At 46.0% G+C, this 22,951-nt stretch overlaps 1 protein-coding gene across 2 annotated transcripts in view; it reads right to left on the bottom strand.

The window, feature by feature from the left end:
* The window catches only part of Adra1a (adrenoceptor alpha 1A), a 97,895-nt gene extending 79,868 nt beyond the window's left edge, over positions 1–18,027 (bottom strand). For both annotated transcript variants that reach the window (XM_036198702.1, XM_036198701.1), the window contains exons 1-2: positions 17,694–18,027; positions 14,831–16,335 (exon numbers count right to left, since the gene is read on the bottom strand). In XM_036198702.1, the coding sequence (XP_036054595.1) occupies positions 14,831–15,713 (883 nt within the window). In that variant the 5' untranslated portion in view covers positions 15,714–16,335; positions 17,694–18,027. The remainder of the gene's footprint in view (positions 1–14,830; positions 16,336–17,693) is intronic.
* Between the last annotated feature and the right edge of the window lie 4,924 nt (positions 18,028–22,951).

The raw sequence follows: 22,951 nt of genomic DNA, 5'->3' as shown, positions 1-22,951 counted from the left end.
AGAAGAAGAAGAAGAAGAAGAAGAAGAAGAAGAAGAAGAAGAAGAAAAGAAGAAGAGAAGAAAAGAAAAGAAAAGAAAAAAAAAGAAAGAAAGAAAGAAACGAAAAGCAAGCAAGCTGGGAGCCGTGTCTCATGACTGTAACCAGTGCCAGTGGGGCAGAGGCGACTCAGCTGGCCTGCACAGAGTGATGAGCTGTAAGTCTACTGAGAATATGAGAAGATGGTGGACAGCAGTTGAGAACACAGTCACCCTCAGGCCTCCATATGGGCATATTAGTCATGTGTCCATGTGCCACAGCTGCTCAGTGGGAGAGAGAGCAGTCACTTCAGTCATGGCGCTGAAACAGCTGGATCTCTCCATGCTGAAGGAAAGGGTGGGACCGTACCTGACACCAAATGCAAGAGTCAATTCACAGCTAACTGTGAGAGCTAAAGCATGACATTCTTATAAGCAGATGTAGGAATAAATCTTTCTAATCTTGGATTAGGCAGTGGTTCCGATATTCAGCAACCCGACACAAACCACAAAAGAAAAAGAAGATAAACTACATCGCATAAAAATTCAAGACAGATGTGCATCCAAGGACATTATGAAGAAAATGGTATCTGCCTGAAATTCCAGCAGGAGGGATGCTGAGACAGAACAATCGGGAATTTGATGTCAGAACAGGTTTTATATATATATGCACTATTTATGAAAAGAGAAAGAAGGAACAGAGAGAAGAAGGGAGGAGGGAGGGCAAGAGCAACCTAAAAGATAAAAACATCTGTGAGCTCACAAAGCTGATAGAGACCTAGTGTCTGACACAAATAACTCCCAAGACTCGGCCACAAGTGGCGAACAAGAGTGGACGGGAGACTCAGGCAGGTGGCTATTGCTCCACAGCAGTAAACAAATGCACCATAAGCACACAAGAAGGCTGGGGACATCAGGAGTCATTAGGAAATGCAGCTGAGCAACTGAGGACGACGGCATACTCGATCCACGGCTGCAACGATTACAGGCAAGAAAAGAAGACGTGGTGGCTGCGGTGACGGAACTGGGACCCTCGTGCATGGGGTGGCTGCAGATACTGTGGGCCAGCTGCTGTGGGACACGGCTGGCCAGACCCTCTGCAAACCAAACATGGAAGCCTCAGGCGGTCCAGCAATTCCACTTCTGATCATGTATCCAAATGAATTGCAACAGGCATTCAAACCAAGACTGGTACAGGAGTATTCGTCTTGGCAAATACTCAAAACTAGCCCAAAGGTAGAAACCATTCAGCTGCCCATCAGTGGATGGAGAGGTAAGTAAAACGTAGTATATCTGCATGATGACATATTAGCCGGTCACCAACAAAGTGACTACATGCTGACAAGTGTCAACAACATGAATGACTTTCAGAAGAACAGGCTAAGGAAAGGTACACAGAAGGCCACACATTGTGGCCTTATGGATCTGGTACTAAGGACAGGCCAGTCATGCGGACGGAGAAGGATAGATGGCTGCCAGAGGCAAGAGAGAAATCATTGCTAATGGGTGATGGAGCCACAACACTCAGTATACTGTCCCAATGCTACTGAACTGACGCTTGAAAATGGTTAAAACAGCCAACTGTATGTCATGTGAATAACCACAGGTAAACATACACATACACACAGGACGGTGGAAAGACTTTTTAAGAACCTCCAGGAATCTGGGGATTTGAAAAATCATTATTTAAGATGTGGGAAGCACAGTAGGGCTACGGCGGCACATGCCAGGCATTCTAGGAGCACTTTGGAGATGGAGACAGGAAGGTCAGAAGTTTAGGGCCATTCTTCAATCCATAAGGAGGTTGAGGTCAGCACGATATACATGAAATACAGCTCAAAATTTTTCTGTTTCTAAGATTGTCTATGTAATTGGCCAGTGATAGTGAAATCACAAGAAAAGACAAGCCAACACCATCGTAGACCACAGGGATCCTTCCAAAACATTTCTCATAACGAGGGACAGATCTACATAGTCAGCTTGTGAATAGTAGGTTTCTAACTTGCAACTAGATGCCAGGCAATAAGCTGAATGTGAACAGCACATTTTAAAAAAAATTGAGTGTGCAAACTGTTCCCTTCTCAAACCCTTTTTGGGCAAAGGCTACTGCTCCACGGGCATTCCAGAATAAGGACAGCCTGTGAGCCCAGGTCAGCTTTGTCCTGTTCCTTCTGGAGAAGGCAGGCTGCTCTCCCTACAGCAGCCCTCTCTGGGCCCTTTATTGAGTCTGGAATTTGACACCCTTGGTGAAGATCAACCTGTGTTCTGATCCTCTGGCAGGGCTGCCATCAGGAAGCACCAGGGGTGGGGGTGGGGTGGCACTTAGTGCCCAGAACTCAGAGTTTCCAGTTTGCTGTCACCAGCAAGGCACTGATTGTATCCAGTTTATATCTTGAGTATAATGTACACAGAATTCTGAAACTCGGTTTGAAAGCTACCAGCCTAATGCAATGCCGCTCCCTCCTCCCCGCTTCCCCGGGATGAGTAGGCAGAGTACAGAAGATGAGCAGTGTCCTGTGAGTGAGTGAGAGCCTAGAGCTTGGGTTGGACAGAGAGGCCCTTTGCACTGCCCCAGGCCCGGCAGCCACACAGGGCTAGCAGGAAGTCACTGATTCTCAATTGTATCTCAGCTTTCTCACTTTCTGTCAGTGTTGCAGCTAATATCCTGAAGTCTACGAATTAAATTGACACCGTAAATGATAGACACACACCCCAATGGCACAGAAGCACCTGGTGCTCATGCTCCCCGCTGGTATGTTGAAGCTCCTGTCTTCAGTGTGGTGGGGTTTGGGCAGATGGGAAGTTATTGGAACTCAATGAGGTCGTGGGGTGGAGACGTATGAGGGGACTTATGTCCTTATAAGGAGAAGAGGGTTTAATTCTTTTGCCATGTGAAGACACAGGGAAGGTGACTGTCTGTGAGTCTGGAAACTGATCTTGCCTTCTCCTGAGCCTGAGCCTGAGCCCAGCCAGGAGTCATCACAGCCTCCAGGGCTTCGAGGAGTAAATGATGCTATTTAAGCCTCTAATCTGTGCTACTCTGTTATGGCAGCCCCAGGCTGACAAAGACAGCTTCCCATCAGGCTCCACAGAAGTACCCACAAGCAACTCAGGAGCAGTGGGAGTGTACCAGTCCTCAGAGCATTCGGCAAACTAGATAATGGATAAGGGTAAAAATGAGAGAAATGAATCGTTAACATACATCTATTGAACGCTAAATCTACGAAGCATACAAACTATTGATCATCTATTAATTCTAAAAGCCTCAATTATTTCCACAGCTAAAAAGTTTACATTTTCTGATTAGAATAGAGTTATTTAGAATTAATTTTAAGAAACTAGGCAAATAAAATACCAATTATTTTCAAATTAACCTCTACCAAAGGACTCCTTTGACATCTACACAGAACAAAAGAAAAACCAAAATTAGAAATATAGACCAAGCAGATGAGAAAAGTGGAGAGTACGACATTAGGGGAAGAAATGAGAATTTGCTTAGAGGAAAGTGAATAGCTTTGATTGTTTTCAATTTTAATAAGAGAGAACCAAAGCACACAAACATTGTGGTCAGGCCAAAATTGAAAAACAAAACTGTAACCAGGAAATGAAACTGGTAGAGACAAAATTAACTAATTGGAAAACAGGAAAATAATAAACCCTGAACCTGAAATTGTTGAAAGAAAAATTTAAAAAACTAATAAAATTGACAGTCTTCCAGTTTGTCACAGTGAACAGGAAAGGTGTCAGAGAAAGAGGCCACTGTTGTCTAATGAGGAAGACGATGAAGGTGTCCAAGAGAGGAGAAATTATAGAATGCCATGCATAAATCCAAACTGAAATGTTCAACGGCAAGTAGAAGGAAAATGGAAAATGAAATAAAAATTATCAAACCTGACAATCAGAATAGATCAGTATCCGTGGAAGGAATAGAAACGAGGCTCCAGGACTTACATCCATAAAAGGAGCCGAGCCCAAGTGTTTTATGGGGCAAAATTTTCAAAGCTTCAGGGCACACATAATTCTTACACTAGTTCAACTGTTCCTGATGGTCAGAAAAAAGATGAAAAGTGTCACAGTTTTCTTCATAAAGCTGTTTCCCAAAAGGGGTAAAGATGATTGACTGGGCGTGGAAGCCGAAATACAACTACAAGTAAGTATTATTGGGGTGGCTTCATAGTCAGTCAACACCTAATCCAAAGATGGAAGATAGGACAACGGGACAGGAGAAAATTATGTCAATGCCACCAAAAAAGACTGAAAAGCAAACCTGTGTTTGATGAAGCTGTAGATCCAGCTCTGATGAAACAGCATTCTAAAGTGGAAATAAATCAAAATGCACTTTCTAACAGGACCGAATAGTTCTATAAACTATGCAAAGGTCCTTCTTTATCTTGATGAGGTGTACTGACCCATAACCAACAGTCAGTGGTGTGTGTGTGTGTGTGTGTGTGTGTGTGTGTGTGTGTGTGTTTAAAATATCAAAGCAGAACCACCTAATGCCATGGTCACAAATGGATTTTGGAAGATGTGTGCCTGAAGCCTAGTGACGGCAACAGTTGTTGGGCCCAGAAGCACAGTAACACCAAGAGCCCAGAGGTTTCTGGGAAGAGTGGACACCCAAAAATGCATGGGATAATTTTGAAAAGGAATATTCACTCAGGGGTCTTAAGCCAGGAGGTCTTAAACTGATCAAAGTTCCTTACAAACACAGAGGGAGCTGTGAAGGAACATAGGAAAATTCAGCAATTCAGTTAGTGTGGCACCAACACCCAAGTACAGAGACTGAGGAATGGGAAAGAAGTAAAATAGATTCACGGTCCCTGTCACATGACAAACAGCAGTTTCAAAGTATGATCCGATCCGATAGATTATTCAGTACATCTACGGAGACAGATCTAAAACCATTTCAAAGTTAATACAGTTATGGGTCGTCTACCAAGATACAAACAAAAACTTCCAGATAGAATATACACCATGCTTTGGAAGAAATCGGCTATCTGACTCACACTGGGGAAGCGCCTCCAAGTATCCCTAGAGGACACATTCCATGAAAAAATGGATTAAAATATTTGACTGCATAGCTATTTTCTATGTCTACATGACCAAAAGAAAAAATAAACCCCATAAAAACACAAATAAAATGGTCGCCATGTATAAGGATTAGATAAATAAATATATCTCCAGTCTTCTCTTTAAACCCGCTTTTGCCCCTCAGCAGCCTATTAGCTATAGTTGTTCTATAGAAGCCAGGTGCCTCCTGGGAAGCTGGGGGGCAAGACTGAAAGCAGAGTCCCATTTATTTGCCAAGGAAGAGCCCTCAGCCTTGTCTGCTCTGGGGACTGTGAAGAGACGGAAGGAGATGGTGGAAAGGCAGCTAGTCATTTGTTCTGAGCTCCCTCCTCAACACAGCTCTAGGAGCCAATAAAATGACCTGAAGACAAAGGAGGGCAGGGAAGGTTCTCACACTCTCCATTCCCGGTGTGTGGGGGAGGCAGTCTAGCGCAGAGGGCCGTGGTGCAGCTGACCAGAGAGAGAGAGGGCAAGCCTGGGTCAGTACACACGTGCAAGGATCTCATAGACCTCTCTGTGCTGGGACCAGAATTGAAGTACCACTGAGAATTTGGCTTGGGAGTTACAGAGGTGGGCAAGGGGGCTCTTGGGATAGAGCAAGTGGACCCTAGCCAGGGCTAGTGGGATCACAGTCAGGCCTTGAGGGTCTATAATTGAAGGGAGGGTAGAGTGTGGCTGGCTCACCAGGTGAGGAGTAGTTTGTGGGTGATCAGCCTGAGGTTCCTCGGGTGTGAGAGTCAGAAACTAGATATCCAAGGGCCAACCACTGTGCTAACCAACCTCCCTTTGCAGGACACTAAAACACCACAAAGACAAGACACTAACAAGACACACTTAGGGTCATAGTCCGTATACTAAATATCTTGTAATGAGTTCCATAAAGGCTTGCTTCCAGGACTGGCAGTTTGGGGTGACACTGTGGACCTTCAGCGGATAGGGATTTATAGGAAGTCCTTATGTCACTGAGAGTGAGCTCCAAGGTGGATAGGGGATTCCTGTTCTCTCATCTTTGGTTGATTTTCTGGCTCACAAAGTTAGGTACTTGCTCTGCCATAGTCTCCCATCATGGTGCATTGTCTTTATCAGAAGCCCAAAGCAATGAGGCCACTGAACCTTGCACTGCAATCTGTTGAGCCATGAACCCAAAGAAACCAATCTCCTTGGGTAAGCCATCTTAGCAGTGGTTCTCAACCTCTGGGTCATGACCCCTTTGGGGCTGAATAACCCCTTCACAGGGGTCACCTAAGATCATCAGAAAAACACAGATATTTATATTACAATTCATAATAGTAGCAAAATCAAAGTTACAAAGTAGCAATGAAATAATTTTGTGGTTGGGGGTCAGCACAACATGCAGAACTATATTAAAGGATTGTAGCATTAAGAAGGTTGAACCACTGCCTTATAGTGATAAGAAGCTAACACAAGCCCTTATTTCCTGTCTCTGACAACCCTGGAGTTTTACAAGAATCTGGCATAGTCAGTATGTTCGAGGAGAGTTCTAGAAGGCCAAGTCCTCTGTTCTGAGGGCCCTCTGCTCCACGTGTGTATGTTGACATCTCAGCCTTCAATAGAATGGTGTTAGGAGGTAGGGGCTTTGGGATAGGATGAGGGAAAAAGCCCCCAAAACTCCCTTCTTCCATCATGACAGCGAGAACAGTGTATGAACCAGAACATACAAGCTCACTACAAACCCAATCTGCTGGAGCCTTGATTTGGACCTACCAGTTTCAGAGCTTCGGGAAATAAGTTTCTGTTCTTTAGAAGTGACCTAGTGTAGAATGTCAAAGTGGACCAAGGCACCAAGACAGGTGAAGGAGATGGGGTAAGTAGGATGATCTGATCTGAAGGAGCTAATTTGAGATGTTATTAAAAGTGTGAGCGGCTGTGTGTGTGAGTGTTTGTGGTGTGTGTGTGTGTGTGTGTGTGTGTGTGTGTGTGTGTGTGTGTGTGTGTTGCTGTGGGAATGAAAATAAAGCAGCCCTGACTCCTCAACCCATATGCGTTCTGCAGAAGGCAGGCAAGCCAGTAGTTATGAGTGATTACCATCTTCCATGGACGGAAGACAATAAAGAAACAGAAAAGTGCCCTCAAAACACAGACAAGCAATTTCACCAAAGGGAAAAAAATGTAAGTGACCAATACAAACGTGCAAAGAAATGTCCAAACAGCAGAGAAATCTGCCATTAAAAACAAAAGGCCACTATGTAAGTGTCAGACTGGCGAGCTAAATTGTTGGGTAGGAAGAAGAGAAATTCATTAGACAAAGAAAATGCCTCTGAAACATCCTCTTCCCCACCTAAAACTCTGAGGTGAGGCCATCGCTGTGTTCCTCACATGGTGCCTACAGAGTTCAGCTTCCTTGGGCTAAGACCTTGCCAGGCTAGGCAAGTGCTTTGGAAGAGTCAGCTATTGTTCAAAGCACTGCAGGAGTCCCGGCCAATAGCTCCCAAGCCAGCAATGCGTTCTTTTGAATCTGACTGTGCATCTTCAAGACGGATTGGTCCTGTGGAGGGAGCCCGAGTCAATTAAAGCCAACTGCGGGTATAGTATTTGTGATGATGAGATATGTTCTCTTGTAAATCAGAACGCAGGAGGCGCTGATCAAAGGGGCACCCAAGAGCCATGCAGAGGTTCCCGGAAAGAACACGTGATACAGATCACACCTGGCAGGCGGTAGCTCAGCCTGTCCGATGCAAAAGTCTCACAACTGGTCTATCCACAATCTTGCTTTCATCAAGTCTGTGAGATGTTGAAATGTGAGCTTGTCATCTTTGTGCCCTGGCTGTCATTGGATTAAAAACAACTTGTAAAATGGCTCTCAAACCTTGCCTGATCTGGTACCTCTCTTTGCAGCTTCATCTGATACCCACAGGAGCATCTGGAGAATCACTGTGAGCATCAGGCTAGCCCTGCCAAATTCTGTGTACATTCTGTTTTGTTTTGTTTTGTTTTTGATAAGGTATCGTGTAGCCCAGGCTGGCCCTTGAACCCACTACATAGTGGGCTTGAACTGCTGAACCTCCTGAACCTCCTGCCTCCACCTCTGAGTGCTGTGATTCCAGGTGTATTCCACATGCCTGGTTGATTAATTGATAGGGATGGAGTCTAGTGTGCTTCCTGAATGTTACAGAAACGCTCTACCAACAGAGTCACATATCTAGCTCTCTCACTCACTTTTAACCACTAATGACCAACCAGTTATGTAGATCTTGGCTTAAAGGTTAGGTCATTCTGTGAGAGAATTTCAATCTTTGATGCCTAGGACCATCCTAGTACACTGTATGGGTTTTTAAGGTACCATCTAGACCCACTTTCTAGCATTGTATACAGTTTGGGGTTGTTCGTGTGTGTCTGGAAATTGGAAACCTTCAGGAAGGACAAAAAAGGACCTTGAGTGTTATGCAAAGTATAGCTCATGAGAAGTTCTCATTGTAGTCAGAAGATAAAAGAGAGAGGCTATTTGACACATCCATGATGAGCACTTGGAAGGAAGACCACAATTCTCCTTCATCCCTATGTGGATTCACTCCTCCCATATCAAGACACTGACTGATCTGCTTCTCTTTGGACTAAGGTGGGTCTCCTCACTTGCTTTGATCCAGAAAGAGGAAGCAGTGATGCTGGGCCCGAGGTAGATGTAGCTTGTTCCACAGAGACCTGGTAATACTCTAGCGTGGAGACAAATGGTCCCACTACAAGAAAATCGATTTAGAGCATTGGAGGAATGGAGGCCACCATTGAAGGCCAGCCAGTTCTGATCACTATCCAAGCTGGGTTCTGACGTCCATCCACAGACTCACATGCATTTGCAGTGCATGCTGCCTGTGGCACTGCATTGGGGTGGTTTGTGATGAAATATTGGTCTTTTATCTTAAACCCTGATCATAATTAGATTGCCATCATACTACTATCTCCAAGACTTCAACCTTTTCTGTAATAACCAGGAGCCTGGTCTCATGTTACCAGGGAAGCAATGATTGACACCTGGGCACCTATTGAGGAACCAGTCATTATGTGACATGTAGAAGCCGTTGTATGCATCAGTGGTATATTTTATGCAACTTTGGTATATTTTCAGATGTCTGAAGCCTTTACTACATATTCAGCTGTCCTGATTTTCAGGGATTTGTCATCATTATACCCAGTGTTTCTCTAGCCACCTAAAATATAGTAGATAGTCTATGAAATAGTATTGAGTAAACACATCATTTTCTCTGCTCCCACTTAGTAAGCCTCTCGCCAGCTCTTCCTTCACCCCAGCATCCCAGCTTAGAACACATTTTCCCTCACTGCTGCTGTATATTTTCTGTCTTCCAGGGAGCACAATTCTCAAATGTTCTCTGCCCATGTAAGTCAAAATCCAACCCATTTATTGTCTCCTTTGATGCAGAAGCAACAATATGGATCCAACAGCAATGCCAGCCATTGCGTTGAAATAGGGTACTATATACAGAACTCAGGCATGTTTGATATGTTTGATAAATGGTGCCCACTCTTGCTTTCCAATGCTCTCTCCCTCTCATACCCCCAGGGATAACCACCATCCATGGCAACAGCCATAACCTTATGGCAACAGCCATATGTCAACACATCCATAATAATTTGTAGCTCGTACGAGTCCTAATAAGATCAGTGATTGTCATTTACTTGAGCTAGGCACTACATGGAAAGCTGGTTAGTATGGCATCTACTGTTTTATGAGAAAGGGAGCTAAGTCTCAGGCCTCGGGAAGTGGTAAGTGACGGACAAGGGGTTAAGTAACAAAGATGATGTTATGCAGCTGCTGGACCTTCCCTAGGGGACAGTCCCCAGCCTTCTTTCCTTTCCATAGTTGAAGGCTGACACCTTCCTAGCCTCTCCACTCATCTCTGCCATCAACACTCACTTTTTACAAGCTGTCTTTGCAACTTCAGAATGGCTGGTAGCAGCCTCCAGTGTGGCCTCCCTCAGCTGAATGACTTCTGAGTTTCAACAGAACAATTGATTCACAGAAAGGAAACAGGACAAGCAAGACTTGCGTTTGAAAGCAGTTTAGTTGGACACACTATTCAATCCAGCATACATCCCAGGCTCGGTGGGGAGAAGCTTGGGGGAAAGGGGCTTGGCCTAGCAATGTCAGAGTGACAAAGCCTCCTCCTGGTCCCCATGGGGACTATTGAAGGACGATGTCTCTCATAACTCAGGCTGCTCTCTAACTCACTGTAATTTGAGTGTAGTGTAGTGGAGGGTGACGTCGAACTCTTGGTCTTCTGGCCACCACCTGTCAAGTGCTGAGATCAGAGGTATGAGCTATTACACCTCAGTGGTCAGAAACCTTTGGTAACCAAAAGGATTGCCTCATTTGGTTTTCCTTAGACAGTACACATGTGGATGTTTCACTCTCAGCTTGCCACACCCCCTTCCTTGGGGACCCAGTTTTCTTTCTTTTCATTCTTGGATAGCCTAATACAGATTGATGGCCTCTTCTCTTGGGGTTTGGTAACATAATGGCATATTTATTTTTCTGTTCACATCTTGTGTGAAAAATGCACTCAAGGCTGCTAATGAAAACAAATAACATCTCACTGATGGCTCAACGGAAGTAGTGCTGTCTTAAGAACCTGCTCCATCAGCAGTGGTATTCTAGAAGCTTCTTCAGTGACTTCCAGATGACCACAACTGCTATATTTCTCACCACAAGGTCCTAATACTGCTTGAGCATGTCTCTTAGGCCCATGCTAATTACTCACTTTGTCTCTTTAACTAGCTTGCCAGGCCCTGGAAAGCAACGGCATGCTGTATGCATCTTTCCATTCTTTCTGCTTTGGTATTTTGGTTTTATCACCTGTCTGTATCTCCTGGGAGAAACATCTTCATATTCCTTTGGTGCTAGAAGGAAATTGCCAACCACATATTGGTGAGTTTAGGGGTCTCCCATCTCACCGAGCAGCCTTCTGACACACTGTTAACCATAGGTTTTCAATTTTCCTCTTGACTCTGTGTCCTTTTTATTTTATTTTTTACATCACAAGCCCCTCTGTCACAACATCTTTACCCAAGCATTATCAACTCCTTGAGAGTGCACTTAAATAAGCCCAGGAGAAGACTCCATTAAGTCCCAGGCATCCACCTGCCCTTCAGGACGTCAGGACTTGAGTCATTATGCCCCATCTCTTTTAGAACCCATCACCACCACAATCCTGACGTCCCAGATATCCATCGTCTCTAACCCTCTCCACCATCTGCTCTGTGTGGGCTGTGATCTGACCCAGTCCATGTCTATCCACCACAGATGTGCCGTCTTTATCCTGCTCCCTAGGACTCCTCTCTATCCTCAGCCACACCCCTGTAGCCATCAGCCACTTAGCTTTGGGAGAGCACCATGCAGCCTTCCCTGCTCTGTTTCATATTCATGATCATAAATTCCAAATAGGCCCTTGGGACTTTTCTGCCTTGACTAAATTTTCATAATACACAGACTCTCGTTCCTAAGATATTTCGTGTCTTTTCAACAGACACATTCCTCATTCCTTCCCCTCCCTGCGTCTCAGCTCACTGGGGGATATTGAAGCATTCTGATGAGGCCTCTAGTGCTCTCCTTCACTCCTTCTTGCTATGGTGCTCACGTCCTTGACTTCTTTGTCATTTCCTTCTCTTGGACACTTCTCTCTACTCTTGTCTATGTCATTGCTGTCCTGCTCTATCCAACCTTTCCCATCAGAATACAAACACCATGACCTGTCTTCCGCTTCTGAGAATTGCCTCTGGATCTCTCCAGCAACACCCTTACCCAACTCCACTCTAGCAAACTCTTCCTAAGAGCTGTTTTTCCTCACCCCTCCCCCCACCCGATCTTCCGTTTTTCCTCGAAGATGCGAAGTTGGGCTTTTGTTCCCATCTCTTTACAGAAGTGGTCAGCCCCACCCGACCACTGTCAGTCAGTTGTGACTGCCTCATCACCAAGGCCACTGCTGGTGTCCAGCAGCTGTGTGTGACACACTGGACTATTCTTATTTCTGTTGTGATCTTTCGAGACAGGCTTTCTCTGTGTAACAGCCCTGGCTGTCCTGGAACTCACTCTGTAGACCAGGCTATTCTTGTTTTAAACAGTTATCTTCTGCCTTGGGATTCTACATTCTCCTAACTTTTCTCCTACCTCCTGAGCCACACTCCTCCTCTCTCCTGCCTGTTTTCTTTCCTGTCCGACACCTACAAGGCTCAGTTCTTCTGTCTTTTCTCTGAATGCTTCCTCTCTGGCAGATCTCCCCATGCCTCTTGATGTACACATGGATGTGTCCAATGTTTTACTCTTAGCCTGTGTCCCTTCAAAATTCCAAATTTGCACTGCTACCCACCTTGTAGACACTCAGATGTCTAATAGACATTTCCAGCATAGTGGGAAAGCAACACTATGATGTGCCACCTTCTCCAGCCCTTCCCAGCTCTCTCTCTCTCCCTCTCCTCTGTCTCTGTCTCTTTCTCTGTTTCTCTCTCTCTTTCTGTCTCTCCCCTACCCCCCATCAAATAGATCGCCATTTACCCAGTTATTTAGGTTCTGAACTTGGAAATCACACTTGATTTCTCCTCTTTCTCTTTCCCCTGTCCACATTTGTCAGCTCTGCCTTTGAGGGAAGCGCCTGCTCCCTCCCCACTGCCTCCACTTGCCCAGCACACCAGAGTCTAAGGTTTCACGACTTCTCTCCCAGGCCTTTCTGAAGCCTCCTAGCTGGTCTTCCTGTTTCTACTTTTGCTTACAATCAGCCATTTTCCACCCAGCTACCACAATAATCATTACAAAGTACAAAGATGAGCCACCCCATTGCTAAAAACCTGCCAACAGCTTCCAACCGCAAGTAGACAAGTACACGAATTTTACTTGACCAAAAAGACCTCACATGCCATGACCTCATCTGCCCTCAGCCTCTTTTCACCCTTGCCTCTTGCCCTTGCTTAAGCAGATGAAGCTTTTCTATCTCTGCATTTGCTGTTGCCTTTGCCAACACGCTCTTTCTTCTGGATTTTACAAGCTCAGTGGAGTCAATGCTCTGCTTGAATGTCTCTACACTGCATAGAACTTCCCAGACTGTTCCATCGTCCTTAGGCTCCCTGGCCTCTCACTCTGCTTGCTCTCTGATAGCTCTTATAAACTCTTAACCTTTAGAGCACATTTGCCGATTTCATGGGCAAAGGCTTTTCTGCCTTGTTCCCCACTAGTAGCTAAGACAAAGGGTGGGTGAGCATTTGTAGAGTGAGCAGGTCCAGCTATAATAGTGTACTCTCGGGGATGCAGAAAGAGGAGGAATGTGGGGAAAGAAGTAAGCAGAGAGGCCAAAGAGTGTCCTGTAAATTCAAAGCTCCAACATCCTTGCAGGAGAAGAGGTAGGAACAGTGATAGGCAGGCACAAAGAAGGTCATATGGCAAGTCAGCCTCTCCAGTAGCCTTGTTCTACAGAACCCCCCAACAGTACAAATCATCTGTGTCCCTACTGTCTCAAAAATGTAGCTCCTGGTCACAGCTGCTCATTGAGCACTTGAGAAGTAGCTAGTGGGATTGAGAGATGGAATTTGGGTACAATTTAATTTTAATCCACACTTACACAGTTACACATGGCTGGTGGCTATATCATTTGATAGAACTTGAAAAAATGTCTTTCTTCCACCTGTGGTGGCAGGATGATAGTTTTGTTGAAAAGTCTGATCAACATCTGGGGCACCGTTGTTGGCACTCAAAAACTCAACCTATTATTTTGATGCAATGTCTCCAAGTATGGTACTGTAATTGACACTGGCCTCATAGGAACTTTAGAGGGGTTGTATTATTGTTGTTAGTTGCTGTAATTTATGTTTGTTAGAGTTCGTGGTAACCAGCCCATGAGTCTGGGTTTTAGCTTACAAACTAAAAATAGCAAAGAAGTGCTTTGGGATTGCATCGAAGGCCCTTCAGAGACGGGACTGTTCTGAGTGGATCAGCTTGTTGATACTTGGAATGAGCTAATTAATTTTGATAGCAGCTAATTTTGCATCTGCAAAAATTGGATTTGCAACATTATTGTACTGTTTTCAAGCTGTCATCTATAGCTTCCGGGATGATTCTGGGTGAGAGTGATACCTGCTTTCAAACTCGCTGCTGAAAATGAAACAGTGTTTGCTTCCTGGGATTGACGTGCTGGATTCTTTACAGGTTTTAATTGGTTTGCACGTCAAAAACAAAAACAAAAACCATTTCTGTTGTCATCGGTGGCTTACCATATTCTCTTCCGTAATGAATTCAGAAAACAAAATGGTCAGACAGAGCCTAAGCAGACACTAGAACTAACACAATGGAACGGACCATCTAACCCAATCCTGCTGTCACACGTTTGCCCAGCAGTAAGCATGGTGGTTATTTACAAGCCAATAGGACTTTCTTCCCCACTCATAGTAGACCACAAGCAGTATTCAGCAGCCTGCTTTGGGGACACTAAAGAGAGTGAGTAGACTTAAAATAAACAGGCTTAAAAGCATTAGGAAAAGTTGACATTCTCGACAAAGAGACCAAGGAATCTGGATCAGCCAGGAGGAGCCTTCTTTGGTGCAGAGGACCAAGTGACCTGGGACCCAGTGCAAAGAGGACTGGAATAGAAAGCTGGGAAAACTCTAATCCCCGCCAGGGAGTCCTTCTGTGCACTTTGAAATGCAGACCCCTTCCTCTCACCCTAGGCGAAGTCTCCCGTGGAGACTCCCCTCCCCGTAAACCTTAAGCAGTGGGGTTGAGAACACTCACCAATGGGCATCACTAGGAAGAAAGGCAGCCAGCAGAGAACGAAGCAGCCCACCACGATGCCCAGAGTCTTGGCGGCTTTCTTCTCTCGGGAAAACTTGAGCAGCCTCACGGAGAAGTGAGTCTTATTCTTGGCACCGTTCACCCCACCGCCTCCTGCCGGGACATTTTTCCGGTGGATGCGGAGCGTCACTTGCTCTGAGTCCGACCTGTCGGTTTTAAGGCCGGACTTGAGGCCTCGGCTTTCTCTCTTGGCCACCACATAGACTCGGCAGTACATAACCAGGATGATGGCCAGTGGCACGTAGAAAGAGCCCAGCGCAGAGAACAGCACGTAGCCAGGTTCCTCATTAATCTGGCAGATGGTCTCATCCTCAGGTGCTGGCTGCCTCCAGCCAAACAAGGGTCCGATGGAGATGACCAGGGAAAGCGCCCAGACACAGAGCAGAGCCCTGACGCCCCTCCTCTGGGTGACAATGGTGGGGTAGCGCAGCGGGTAGCTCACACCAATGTATCGGTCGATGGAGATGATGCAGAGGCCCATGATGGACGCTGTGCAACATAGGACGTCCACCGCCGCCCAGATGTTGCAGAAGACCCTGCCAAAGGCCCAGTAGCCCAGGATCTCAAAGATGGCTGAGAAGGGGAGCACGGTGGAGGTGAGGAGAAGGTCTGCCACCGCAAGGTTGACGATGTAGTAGTGAGTCACTGAGTGCAGATGCCGATGGCAGGCCACTGAGAGGATCACTAAGATGTTCCCCAGCACTCCGAATATGATGAGTCCCCCCAAGATTACCCCGAGCAGAATGGCCTTAGAAATGTTCACCGGTGCTGGTGGGTGGGTGCAGTTGGAACCTTCGGAAACATTTTCAGCGAGAAGCACCATGGTCCCAGGGAGGGGGGCCAGGTCCGGCTCTGGACGGCCACCCTCTGGTGGGGGGCGGAGGTGGGAGTGAGGAAGCCAAATCAAAAAACCTCAGCTTGGGGGAATCCTGCCAGCTGAGTTGGGCTGGGGAAGGGAGAGAACACACCTGTTGGAAACCACCCTGGGCAGCTCTGGCAACCCTCAGAGGGCCACACTAAGTCACAGATCATTAACGGTGACATGGCCAGGAAAGCTCTGGACTGCTGAGTACACCTTCCCTACCCTAAGCATACAGCAGAGGTTCAAGGGGACACGCTGTGAATGCAATCCCAGAGATTACAGGAGCTCACTTTTCTGTGTGGTCTGATCCATCCTGTGCATTCATAGATAAATTAGAAATTCACAAGTATATTGCCAGTCTTTGCCGAAAGGGTAGCAGCTAAGTGTGGCTCAGCTGTCGAAGCTCAAAAGGAGGGACCCTGGGCATCTGGGCGCTGCATCTGGCCAGTAGTTACACTCAGCTTGGTCGCCCAATTATGGGCTCCTGCTAGTTCCAGCTTCTAGGCGTTCTGGCGAGGTTGTATGGGTCTGAAATATTTGCTGAGACCGAAGCGGCCCTAGAGCTTCGTTCATCTGAATCCAGCTGAAAATAAAAAGCGCAGAGAAAAAGGCGGACAGTGAGCCAGGGGCCCTAGACAGCCAGGCCCTGCTGAGCTCGCCCAGTAGTAACCAGACTCCTGCTGGGAGCCTGCTGCTCTGCAGTCCAGGAGTGGCTTTGTGAGGCCTTGACGCAGGCGATGAGTGGACACAGGAGGGGATCGCGTGCTCTGTTACTTTTCTCAGTTCTCCCCAGTGCTCCCCTCTGGGAGGCTGCCTTCGAGTGCTCCACCTCCCCGTGGCTGACCAAGTTCAATACCCAAACCAAAAATAAAGAAAAAAAAAAATCCCCACCTCAAATTATGACAACCAAACCCCAAGCTGCAGTAGCTGGAAGCTGGATTTCGAGAGCCAGGATGGAGAAAATAAAACCCCGAAACGCCCCCTCCCTGCACCACCCCCACCCCGGCTCCACAGCCTGGTCTGCAGCGGCGGGTTGTCGCACAGAGTCAAGCCGGTGGAATCTGGAGGATCCTCCGGGGCGCCTTTTGAACAGGTTGCACCACAGTCACCTGGAGAGGGCGGCCTGGGAGAGCGAACCTCAGAGAGCACGGAACCGCAGGGCCACGCGCACGCTCACTCCCGCGGAATTGGCGCTCGTGGGAGCAGAGCGCGCGAGTCTGTCTACCTGCCAAGCTCCCCGCGCGCGAGAGCCAGGTTCCCAGCAAAGCCGATCCCCAGGGCTAAACAGGGCCCTGATGGATTCAAGCAGGATCTCCAAGGGGCGCCCGCCCTATGGATTCCAGCCTCTAGCCACACCCGGGCTTCTGGGGAGCTGAGTAGGAGCGCATCACTCCTCGGACCAGGCTTTGCGAGTAATAGTCACTGCGGATTCCCTAAGGGTCTAAAAAAAAAATCAAACATGCGTGCCAGCAGTCGGGGATGTCTGGGACTTTCTGGGCCAGGGGTCATGATCTACCTAAATAACCCGATTTCTACTACTGCAAAAGGACCAGGAAACGTGAGACAGGAGTGCCGGGCTTGGGGACACGCACACTTCGTCTTTTGAGGTTGAGCCCCAAGGCAGGGATCTCAGGCGAAGGCTGCTGTGAAAATGCCAAGTTCAAGCCTTCACAGGCGATATCAAAAACACGCCACTGCGGAACCCGCTTTCTCCCATCTGGGGTCTATAACTGGGTTAAAATGACACTTGTTAACTAGAAGGTAACTTCTCACGGCAAATCAAGAAAACACAGAGCTCTGGGGTGCTGGTATTCAAATCGGGTCCCGAAGGGGAGACGCGGGGCTAAGTGGAGGTCCAGTGTCAACTGGAAGCCGGGCACACCTGCCTACCCCCACCCGGCCCTGCGGGATGCCTGAGCCGGGTACCGCAGCGCTACTCACCTGCTGCGCGGATGCGGAGGCCCCAGCGTGGCGAAGAGCGGACCTTCAGTCCTTGCAGCGCCGCCTGCTTCTCTGCAGGGAGGAGAGGGGACGGTCTCCAAAGACCAAGTCCTAGTCCTTAGCACCCGCTGACTCACCCACCACTGCCGAGCACCTTAAACTCCGGGCTCGCTTCTGCTTCTCCTAGATCTTTTAAAAATAAAGACTGGTAACAGAGAAAAGAAAAGACAAACATAACGAGCCAATAACTCCGCGATCACCGGTTTGATATTCAGTTCCTGGACACCAGAAAAGAGAAGCGAGGAACTTTGCGGCTCTGGTTGACGTAGTACAGGCAGTAGCCCAGAGAGTACCGTAATCTCCAGCTGTTACCGTATTCCTCTGCGGCAACCCGCACAATCTCGTAAAACTCGGAGTTGGTGGCTTCTTCCTTCCTGCCTGGAAGTGGATTCATCCCGCTCTTCTCTGTTTCTCTGTCCCTCTATGTCTCTCTCTTCCTCTTTCCCTTTCCTCTCCTCCCTCTCTTCACCCTGGATCCCTCTCCCTCCTTCCCTTCTCTGAGTTTCCACCTGTCAATGGGCTGATACACACATTGAAACCAAACCAACAAACACAGACATCCTTCCAAATTTTTACCGAATAGACCATATGTTTACAGAAATTCCCCAAAGGTTACTTTAAAAAGTTTAGTCGTGGCCCTGGGTTTGTTCAAGTCAGAAAGCGGTGTCAAAAGTGTAAGTGCATGGCATTGTTTGCAGATGTTTAAAAAGCACGCAAAGCAGAGAAGATTGCCTGGGTTTGATTGCAATAGTTTCAGGAAAATAAAGACTATTAAAAATATGATCCAACTTTCATTCGGTTAGACAGCGTTTTAAAAATTATATGTTCTCAAGGCAGTTTCTATGCAATGTAGTATCTTTAAATGTATCTGTTTCCAATTCTCAAAAGAAAATGTATCCTTGGAGGAGAATTTCTTCTCTTCCATTTTTTTTAAAATTTTTTTTGAGTGGAGGGCTCACATAGTCTTATTTATTTATCTATTCCTGTCAAATTCCATGGTCTGCTTAATTTAGGACTACTCAGAATATTAAGAGCAAACAAGAGTGCCCAGTATGGTGCCCATTTCTGAGATCATCTTCTTTCGTCGATATTGACTCAGACAGAACATAATTTTTTTGAAGTGCTTTCTAGAATCCCTTACGTCTGGTAATACAAAAGTAGCCTTAGGTGAACACTGCGTGTAGTAGGTAGAGTCTTTGCTTGCATGAATGTACAAAATCCTGGGTTGGACCACAAGAGCGCTGTACCTGTGTTCCCTCTCCTGAACAAAAATGTGTTAATACTACTCATTTTCCAAAAAAGATGTTTACAGACTTAAAAACAAATAGCAGTATGCCACAGTGTGGAGAGACACAGCCATGTGGTGAGATGAAGGGTCCTTTAACACTGAATACCTGGTACTTAGAGTTCTTTCTCCTCTCTACACAAAATCCCTCAACCCCATGCCTGGAAACATAATACCCACACCTACTATGTTTGATTCGATTTGACATTAGTGGCATTTAAAGAGTGTGTGTGCAAATGACTTGCTTCTTCACAAACTAACTCTTGGAGTCTGGAAGAAGCCTGGTGGACACGCAGACAAGAAATTTGGCTCTTTTAACACTAGCCCGTTAATGACTAGATTATATGCTTTCTGAGATTTCCAAACCCATTTGGAGGAGGCTCTGCAACCTCTAAGACTTTCACCCCTATCAGATAAATGTGTAAGAGTTCCTTGGGAATCTTGCCCCCTAGAGGGAGAGCCATTGTTCAGCTTTGTATCCTTTTACCCAGCATCTTGAACATTCATTCTCTTTAACATACGGTCCATGGTAGAGAAGGGAAGTGTTTTTGTCTGCAAGAAAACAAGCTCTGGAGGGAAAAATGAATGAAGGTCTTTGGAATTCCCAAATCTCTAACCCATAAAATGGGAACACATCCATCCCAACCACTAACTACCTGTTGCCCAAATCCAACATCCACTTTCTGCAACCAAGTAGGTTTCAGATTTCAAATGTCAGTCTTTACAAAGAAGACTCTCAACACAAGCCTTCTGGTTGCTAACCACCAATTAATTCACAAATGGGAAACTACTTACTCATAGTTGTTTTTTATCAGCTTATGTTTATTATACAAAATGATTGCTTTAAAATGTTTTTATTTGGGGCTGGAGGGATGGCTCAGAGGTTAAGAGCACTGACTGCTCTTCCAGAGGTCCTGAGTTCAATTCCCAGCAACCACATGGTGGCTCACAACCATCTGTAATGAGATCTGGCGCCCACTTCCGTATACATAATAAATAAATAAATCTTTTTAAAAATGTTTTTATTCAACTATGTCATGCACTTTGACCATATTCACCCCCCATTTTTCTCTCCCACTAGTTTGCTAAATCTTCACAAATAGTTCCCATTCTACTAAGTTCATGTCATATATAATATTTATGTATTTTATACTCATATATGTATAGATCAAATTGTACACATGAAAGAAAATATGCAATGTTTGCCTTTCTGAGTCTGGCTTATTTCACTTAGCACAATGGTTGCCAGTTCCATATCTTTCTTATAAATGACATAATGTTTGTTGTTCTTCATGGCTGACTCAAACTCCATTGTGTACATACTACACATTTTCTTTAGTCACTCTGTAATGCATGGCTGACACCACACATTCCTGATACAGGGTAAAAGGAAGGTGTAGTGAAGAGACAGCGGCCATGGAGACCTGAGGAGCAAGTCCCACCTTCTGGGAAGCTTTTCTGGGTCTTGGTTTTCTAATTTTTAAAGGGAACAGTGAAACCTAGCAGAGTCGATAGTGGGCTTGAATGAATTTAACTCTCTGAAGAATATTGCTGATGGCCCTGATTGGCTCTCACTACTAATCTTATGAATGAATTAATCTTGTGAATTCCTTTTTTCCCCTGTACATTTTGGGTTACTTTAAGTTGAAATATGCATCTAACCTAACATAGGCTATGGATGCTCAGCTTGAAAAGTCACTTGGGAAAATGGTGACATCTAAAGGATCCAACATGGCACCATTGGACCTGCTCTTCTTCTCTCCCTGTGTCTGCAGGGGCCATGCAACTTCATGTGAACCCCTCAGCCCAGGCATCCTGAGAGCCACCTGTTAGCAGTGGATCTTAACAAGTACAGATCTGTGATGTCTGTCCAGAGAGGATGGAGACAGATGAAATTCCTAAAGACCAGAGAGAGAAGACTGTCACTATTCAGAGTTCAGGTTCCAATAAGGCACAGGACTTTAGTCCCTTGGACCCTTTATAGCAAGGAGAAGTCTGTGGTATAGGGATTCAGAGCTGGGTTCTCTAACCTAGAAACCCAAGGAGATGCTCCTCTTGCTCCACTCTGAAGTATGTGTGACCAGGTGTGATGGAGGTCAGAAACGCCGTTGATGGTGAGGTTTTGGGAAAGCCTGTGGGATGCCACTTGACTGAAGGATTGCAGGATAAGCCAGATTCAGTTGATAGAAAGAAATGGGAAAAACAACTGGATAGAGCTGAGTCACAATGTGTGTGTGTGTGTGTGTCTGTGTCTGTGTCTGTGTCTGTGTGTCTGTGTCCTCAAGCATTCAGTAACATTGGAAGAATCGTTCTGATTGAGAAGGACTGGCCAATCAGCACATATCCGACACCATTGGCTGGTAGGATTGTGTTAGTGATTTGGGAGAAAGTAAGAGTTTGAGGTTTGGAGGAACAAAAAAAAAGACAATCTATGAACCTGCTTCTTAAAACACTGCACAACAGAATTAGGATCATTTTCTGGGATTTCTGATTTGAAGTGGCAGGGTAGATGGTTTAACGTTAGTATCCACCATAACGACCTGGCCTTATCTGTCAATTCTCTTAAGGCTTAGCAAGTTAAAGCGGGAGGAAAATGAAAAACATTGCTGAGAAGGCTGTGGATGAAGCAACAAATCACACTTCCCCAAACGAACATTATGTTCCAGTCCTCTGACAACCGGTGTAAAGCACACAGTGCACAGACTCTGTGGAAGGGGGCTTTGTGAGATCATAATTCTGACTTCGCCATAATTGCCCCAAACCACAGCCACATGGGAAAATAACCTGCTGCCAATGGTGTGAATCCAGCCTGCCATCTTCGCCTTGTAGAGCAGCACACTGGGGACATGGAGTCCAGACAGACCTTTGCCGCTCAGGCAACTTCACTCTTGTAGAGCACATCTGGCTTGATCCATGTCAATCAAGTGCTCTTGGTCCCTTGATCAAATAATATCTCAAGCCTGCTAAGACTGAGCATGTCTGAAACTCCACTAACTCCCCATGCTTCATTCCTCTCCATGTCCTGGCTGGATTTGGATCCTCCCTGCCTTCTCCATTTCCATCTTCCCTTTCCCAATCACAGGGATTTCCTCAGCAAGCTACTTCTCTGCTTAATCGCACTCTCTTCTCTGCTTCTGGGAGGAGTAAAATGAATGCATAAAATGAGTTTCTGTGAGATGTATTCATTCTTCTCATCACAGGCATTTAAAGAAACATGTTTATATATGTGTTTATATGGAGAAACTCTCCACATTAGCTATGCTCTAACCATCACAAAGTGTTGCATGTATGCCTAGGTCATCGAAGAACTGCATCTGCCTGTATTTCATGCACATGATGCAGGAGTTTATGAGATCCTCCTTCTGTGATGAGGAGCAGTGATCTCATGGAAGAGCTTACCCTTATCCTCTCTGAATTTCCCTTTCACATTTCAGAATTACTTTAGGAGTGAAATTAAGTCATGTGAGCCAGATGAGAAGTGACATTAATTTTAAAGGTTCTCTGAGAGACAGAAGAGATAGCTTGTCAGCTTGCCATGCAGGCATGCAGACCTGAGTTCAATTCCCAGAACCAGAAGAAACTGGGCATGGTGGCACACACTTGTCATCCCAACACTGAAGAGGAGAGACGGGAAGACCCCTAGAGATAGATAGCCAGCCTGGTGAAACCAGCGAGCTCCAGGCCAGTGAGGACCCCTTCTCAACAAATGAGGTGGACAGTGACTGAGGGACACGTGAGATTCATTGACCTCTGACCTCCACAAACATATGCACACACATTTATATAAGAACACACATAATTCTTTTTTTTTTTCTTCCCTAGACAGGGTTTCTCTGTGTAGCCCTGGCTGTCCTGGGACTCGTGATTAATATGCCAGGTTGGCCTCAAACTCAGAGATCTACCTACCTCTGCC

Source organism: Onychomys torridus, chromosome 9 (genome assembly GCF_903995425.1).
Source record: "Onychomys torridus chromosome 9, mOncTor1.1, whole genome shotgun sequence".
NCBI lineage: Eukaryota > Metazoa > Chordata > Mammalia > Rodentia > Cricetidae > Onychomys > Onychomys torridus.
Note: the sequence above shows the minus strand (reverse complement) of the source record. Positions and strands in the feature narration are given on the sequence as shown.